Here is a 6,805-nt window from a genome sequence, read left to right on the forward strand (position 1 = left end):
TGACTGGCTGACTGGCTGCTGACTGGCTGGCTGGCAGGCTGGCTGACTGGCTGACTGGCTGGCTGGCTGGCTGTCTGACTGACTGACTGGCTGGCTGGCTGGCTGACTGGCTGGCTGGCTGACTGATTGACTGACTGACTGATTGACTGACTGACTCTGAGATGAATTTCGAAGCGCATTAAAACAATTGGCTGTGGCCATAGTTCTATAGACCAACTGATTAGTTCAGCGAGTTCGATACTCTTCACACACAGATCAAAAATATAAACGCAACATGTAACAAATTCAATGATTTTACTGAGTTACAGATGATATCATGTAAATACGTTTCTTAGGCTCTAATCTATGGATTTCACATGACTGGACAGGGGTGTCCCCATGGGTGGGCTTTGGCATAGACCCACCCACTTAGCAGCCAGGCCCACCCCCAGGCCCACCCACTTAGCAGCCAGGCCCACCCCCAGGCCCACCCACTTAGCAGCCAGGCCCACCTCAGCCCACCCACTTAGCAGCCAGCCCACCCTCAGGCCCACCTACTTAGCAGCCAGGCCCACCCCCAGGCCCACCCACTTAGCAGCCAGGCCCCACCCCCAGGCCCACCTACTTAGCAGCCAGGCCCACCCCCAGGCCCACCCACTTAGCAGCCAGGCCCACCCCCAGGGCCCACTCACTTAGCAGCCAGGCCCACCTACTTAGCAGCCAGGCCCACCCCCAGGCCCACCCCCCAGGCCCACCTACTTAGCAGCCAGGGCCCACCCCCAGGCCCACCCACTTAGCAGCCAGGCCCACCCTCAGGCCCACCCACTTAGCAGCCAGGCCCACCCTCAGGCCCACCTACTTAGCAGCCAGGCCCACCCCCAGGCCCACTCACTTAGCAGCCAGGCCCACCTACTTAGCAGCCAGGCCCACCCCCAGGCCCACCTACTTAGCAGCCAGGCCCACCCTCAGGCCCACCACTTAGCAGCCAGGCCCACCCCAGGCCCACCTACTTAGCAGCCAGGCCACCCCCAGGCCCACCCACTTAGCAGCCAGGCCCACCCTCAGGCCCACCCACTTAGCAGCCAGGCCCACCCTCAGGCCCACCTACTTAGCAGCCAGGCCCACCCCCAGGCCCACCCACTTAGCAGCCAGGCCCACCCCCAGGCCCACCTACTTAGCAGCCAGGCCCACCCCAGGCCCACCCACTTAGCAGCCAGGCCCACCCCCAGGCCCACCCACTTAGCAGCCACGCCCACCCTCAGGCCCACCCACTTAGCAGCCAGGCCCACCCTCAGGCCCACAATCCCTCAGGTTAAAAATAACATTCCATTCTCTGGCTCTGGTGAACATTCATAGAGTCAGCAGGCCAATTCCACACTCCCTTAGAACTTGAGACATCTGTGGCATTGTGTTGTGTGACAAAACTGCACATTTTACAGTAGCTTTCTATTGTTCCCGGCACAAGGTGCACCTGTGTAATGACCATGCTGTTTAATCAGCTTCGTGATCTCTATCAGGTGGGTGGATTATCTTGGCAAAGGAGAAATGTTCACCAACAGGGATGTATTGACATTTTCTGCATATGGAAAATGTCTGTGATGTTTTACATTTTTTTCATTTCAGCTCATTTAACATGGACCAAGGCGTAACATGTGGTGTTTATATTGTTGTTCCGAGTGGTGGAGGTTTCAGTGACAGTGGATTCAGCACCATGGACAGTGCCACTTCTCACATGACAGTAGACAGTAGAGCTAGAACAACCACGTCCGACTAGGTGGATTCAGCACCATGGACAGTGCCACTTCTGCATGACAGTAGACAGTAGAGCTAGAACAACCACGTCCGACTAGGTGGATTCAGCACCATGGACAGTGCCACTTCTCCATGACAGTAGACAGTAGAGCTAGAACAACCACGTCCGACTAGGTGGATTCAGCACCATGGACAGTGCCACTTCTCCATGACAGTAGACAGTAGAGCTAGAACAACCACGTCCGACTAGGTGGATTCAGCACCATGGACAGTGCCACTTCTCCATGACAGTAGACAGTAGAGCTAGAACAACCACGTCCGACTAGGTGGATTCAGCACCATGGACAGTGCCACTTCTCCATGACAGTAGACAGTAGAGCTAGAACAACCACGTCCGACTAGGTGGATTCAGCACCATGGACAGTGCCACTTCTCCATGACAGTAGACAGTAGAGCTAGAACAACCACGTCCGACTAGGCTTATGATTTATTTCTGCACAATAACATCATGCACTCTGGTCTGTGGTTTAAAGGCCTATGGGAAATTACAATAATCCTCATCTTTGAATTTAGAAATAGATAGTGCAGCCTGGTGACAATCTCTAAATTATGAACAAATGGATTTATTGGATGGTTTGGCCACAACATTTATGAATGTACAAACATGAAATGTAAATTAGGTTTATATGCTACTAATACGTTGTTATGGATACTTAATATGCAAATAATTTTTTTTAAGAAGAGATGCATAGCACACTATTTGTCTGTCTGTCTGTCTGTCTGTCTGTCTGTTGGTCTGTCTCTCTCTCTCTCTGTCCTCATGCGTTCTGTTGGTTCTGTAAAAGCGATTATCTCCAGCTGTTGGTGCACGTGGTTTCTAAAAGCAAAACACCGAAGAGCGCGAAGAGAGAGAGAGAGAGAGAGAGACAGAGAGAGAGAGAGAGAGAGAGAGAGGAGAGAGAGAGAGAGAGAGAGAGAGAGAGAGAGAGAGAAAGAGAGCATCACAGATAGTTTCTCATTCAGCTCGAGGAAGAAACAGCCCAGCCGCACATCGCGGTTTGAGTGACACAGATACCGGTTTACAGTTACAGGTTTACAGCACAGACGGAGTGAGAGATTGGAACCGAGAGGGATAGACAGGGAGGGAGAGATATAATGGAAAGAGAAGAGGAGAAATAAATATTGGATTAATAAAATTAAAATACACCAACAGAGGACTATTTTTTCGCCTCTCAGATGAATGGGAACAGCGGTGTGTTTGATTGACACACTGTTCCCACCGCTGACCGTCTGACGGTGGAAGGGACGAGGCCATGCATAACGCCAGCCACCGCCTGGCAGAGAACCAGAGCGAGCCTCATCTGCCCGAGCCACACGCGGATTTACCCGCCACTCGCGCGCTCGTCGGCTGCGTCCTCTCACTGCTCATCCTCTGGACGTTACTGGGTAACTTCACGGTGTGCGCGGCGGTTCTGCGGTACCGGCACCTGCGCGCCAAAGTCACCAACATCTTCATCGTGTCCCTGGCGCTGTCGGACCTCCTCGTGGCGCTGCTCGTGATGCCGTGGAAGGTAACGTCTTATAATCGATGGATTATATTTCATTGATTGAAAATGGATTGATAACAGATACGACTGCCTAGGATACGGATTTCAGTGTCTGTAATTTGTTGTGTCAGTTGTATTATTGTGGATTGACACTAAAAATAAACGTTCTTTCTCTTTCTCTCTCTCTCTTACTCTCCCTCTATCTTTCTCTCTCTCTTTCTTTCTCTGTCTCTCTCCTTTTCTCTGTCTCTCTCTTACTCTCCCTCTCTCTCTCTCTCTCTCTCTCTCTTACTCTCTCTCTCTCTCTCCAAGGCGGCGGCAGAGGTGGCGGGGTTCTGGCCCTTCGGTGCGTTCTGTGACACCTGGGTGGCGAGCGACATCATGTGTTCCACGGCGTCCATCTTGAATCTGTGCATGATCAGTGTGGACCGCTACTGGGCGATATCCAGCCCGTTCCGTTACGAGAGGAGAATGAACCGCCGCGTGGCCTTCGTCATGGTCGGCGTGACCTGGACGGTCTCCGTGGTGATATCATTTGTGCCCGTTCAACTCCACTGGCACCGGGCTGCGACTACCGGAAACACTGGGAGCGGTGACGAATTTAACCGGAACGTTACCTGGTTTAACGTCAGTGGGGTGTATCAACTCCGCAGGGCCTCGGAGGAGGTGAACGGCTGGAACTGTGACTCGAGTCTGAGTCGGACCTACGCCATCTCCTCCTCGTTGATCAGTTTCTACATCCCCGTGGCGATCATGGTGGTCACCTACACACGGATCTACCGGATCGCCCAGGTCCAGATACGCAGGATTTCCTCCCTGGAGCGAGCAGCAGAACACGCACAGAACTGCCGCTCGGACCCGCACGTGGATGTGGATGCAGATGGGCACGTGCACGCTTTCCACCATCGTCATCCTCCTCTTCGTTCTAAACACCGTTGCTCCATCTTTCACCAAACGACCCCGAAACATCATCATCATCATCCTGATCTTCCTCCCCAACACCGGGCCCTGAGGTACTCCATTAGGAAGGAAACCAAGGTTCTGAAGACTCTGTCTGTCATTATGGGGGTCTTTGTCTTCTGCTGGTCCCCCTTCTTCATCCTCAACTGTGCCATGCCCTTCTGCCCAGGTAGGACTATGACCTTTCAACTCAAATACGTCAAGGTATTATTAGTTGTGACCTTGAAAGGTCGTTCAGGTCGGCAACGTAATTCCCTGCAATAGTTTTTATCGATGACGTGTTTTCGGAGCCCCTTTGGTCCGAGCACAACAACCTTCCTGAACCTTAACCTTTTAACACTTCAGTTAAAAGAAGTTTACATGACAGTTTTACATTCCTGTCCAGACAATATTTGAACTCTTAGTTAAAGCGCCAGAACACTACACAACTCTTTATGAAATATCACTGATCTGAGAGCAGGACCTCTTAGAAACACGATCCTTGTCTAACTCTCATGCCCATGTTCCCCCACACACAGGTCCAGGTACAGCCTCTAGAACTGTGTCAGACCCCTCCTCCCAATCCTCCCACCTGTACTGTGTCAGTGAAAGCACCTTTGACGTCTTCGTGTGGTTCGGTTGGAGCAACTCTTCCTTAAACCCCGTTATCTACGCCTTCAACACTGAGTTCCGCGAGGCGTTCCTCCGCTTGCTGGGTTGCCGTGGAGACAACGGGTGCTTTGGCGGCTGGACGACGAGCGCCACGCGCGTGGAGAGCGTTGTCTTGGCGAGCAACGACGCCACCGGGAAGGAGAAGAAGAACTCGCTCTTCACAACGGAGATGGGCGTGGCTTACGATACCGCCTGTGGCGCCGGTAGAGGTAGTGTCACATCTGGTGTAATCCGTGACCCGGTTAGAGGGAGGGTGCTACCGACACCGTTAACAGACCGTAGAGGAGCTGTAGAGGAGCCGCTGTGTGACTGTGAGGTGGACCCGGTTAGAGGGAGAGGGGACAGCGGGGCAGGTCTCTCTAGGATGCCACCGGCAACGTTAACGAACCGTAGAGGGACGATAACACAACCAGAGGCGGAGTGCGCCTGTCCCACGGAGGATTGTAAAAGAGACCTAACGGACGGGGGACAACGGACTCAAATGATTCCCTCACAAACTTTCTGATGAACTTTCAAACTGTGCCAAACTGACCGTACCGTTGATGTCTGTAGTCGTTTCATTTCAAATGAATCCACAACCTGTATTGTCTCAGCTGTTAATGGATCACATTTATCCAGGAAATAGCTATGACAGGTTTATCCAAAACATTCATTGGCCAATTTGATGAAAAACCCATTGAGGGTTGATTGAAACAGGGCCATTTTCCACCAATGCTCTAGGCTAAGGTTTCTCCACCTCTCGTTCCTGAACCCACAAAAGCTCTGTAATATATTGTTGATCTGATCTGTTTTTATGGAAGTGGTGCCTCAAGGAGAAAAGGATATTAATAGTAATGATAGTAATGGTAGTAATGATAGTAATGATAGTAATGGTAGTAATGATAGTAATGATAGTAATGATAGTAATGGTAAACAACCACATTGAAAAACACTGTTCTAGGCTGCCGTTGCATTAGATCAATATCATTAGGTCATTAGGTCAATATCATTAGGTCAATATGAACTCCTGATTGGTGTAGGTCAATATCATTTGGTCAATATCAACTCCTGATTGGTGTAGGTCAATATCATTTGGTCAATATCAACTCCTGATTGGTGTAGGTCAATATCATTAGGTCAATATCAACTGCTGATTGGTCTAAGTCTGTCGAAGGGGATAGAATGTTAGAAGAGTAGAAAAGATCTTCCCTGAGCTGACCTAGATTTCTATTTCTACTGCCATGTCTCTCAACCGTCATTAACATCATATTTGTTCTGGACCTGTGGGCTTTATTTGTGGGGGAAGTGTGACACCGGCTGCATCTGCAATGGCACCCTCTTCCCTATGTAGTGCACTACTCTTGACCAGGGCCTATAGGGCTTTAGTGCACTACTCTTGACCAGGGCCTATAGGGCTTTAGTGCACTACTTTTGACCAAGGCCTATAGGGCTTTAGTGCACTACTTTTGACCAAGGCCTATAGGGCTTTAGTGCACTACTTTTGACCAAGGCCTATAGGGCTTTAGTGCACTACTTTTGTCCAGGATCCAGTGGCACTCTATTCTCTATATAGTGTCCTTTGGGACACAGCCTCTGTATTTCTCAGATTATCAGGGATTATCTCTCCAGGCCCTGGGGATCTTGTGTGATGCCATGTCACGGTGACGATGATGATGTCCATCCTGGGTATTTCTAAGCATCTATTATACAGTAACAAAGTCTCACAGCCAGAGCTCCCTCTCTCTCTCTCTCCACACCTCTCCCTCCTCTCCATCTCTCTCTCACTTATTTTCTTCTCCCCTCCCTCCCTCCCTCCCTCCCTCCCTCCCTCCCTCCCTCCCTCCCTCCCTCCCTCCCTCCCTCCCTCCCTCCCTCCCTCCCTCCCTCCCTCCCTCCCTCCCTCCCTCCCTCCCTCCCTCCCTCCCTCCCTCGACCCG

General features: G+C 51.2%; 1 protein-coding gene across 1 annotated transcript; it reads left to right on the forward strand.

Moving 5' to 3' along the window:
- The first annotated feature begins 2,770 nt into the window (after positions 1 to 2,770).
- On the forward strand, positions 2,771 to 6,269 carry LOC109888363 (D(1) dopamine receptor-like). The gene is made up of 3 exons (XM_031818239.1): positions 2,771 to 3,302; positions 3,591 to 4,407; positions 4,757 to 6,269. Exons 1-3 carry the CDS (start codon positions 3,045 to 3,047, stop codon positions 5,392 to 5,394), a joined length of 1,713 nt encoding a protein of 570 aa, XP_031674099.1. The 5' UTR covers positions 2,771 to 3,044; the 3' UTR covers positions 5,395 to 6,269.
- Positions 6,270 to 6,805: the final 536 nt, after the last annotated feature.

Source organism: Oncorhynchus kisutch, unplaced genomic scaffold (assembly GCF_002021735.2).
Source record: "Oncorhynchus kisutch isolate 150728-3 unplaced genomic scaffold, Okis_V2 scaffold1304, whole genome shotgun sequence".
In the NCBI taxonomy this organism is placed as follows: Eukaryota; Metazoa; Chordata; class Actinopteri; order Salmoniformes; family Salmonidae; genus Oncorhynchus; species Oncorhynchus kisutch.

Bases quoted from the DNA above. Each gene is read 5' to 3' on its own strand.
- LOC109888363 (XM_031818239.1), top strand. From the start codon at position 3,045: ATGCATAACGCCAGCCACCGCCTGGCAGAGAACCAGAGCGAGCCTCAT. The intron at 3,303-3,590 runs GTAACGTCTTAT...TCTCTCTCCAAG, and splicing joins TGCTCGTGATGCCGTGGAAG to GCGGCGGCAGAGGTGGCGGG. The intron at 4,408-4,756 runs GTAGGACTATGA...CCCCACACACAG, and splicing joins TGCCATGCCCTTCTGCCCAG to GTCCAGGTACAGCCTCTAGA.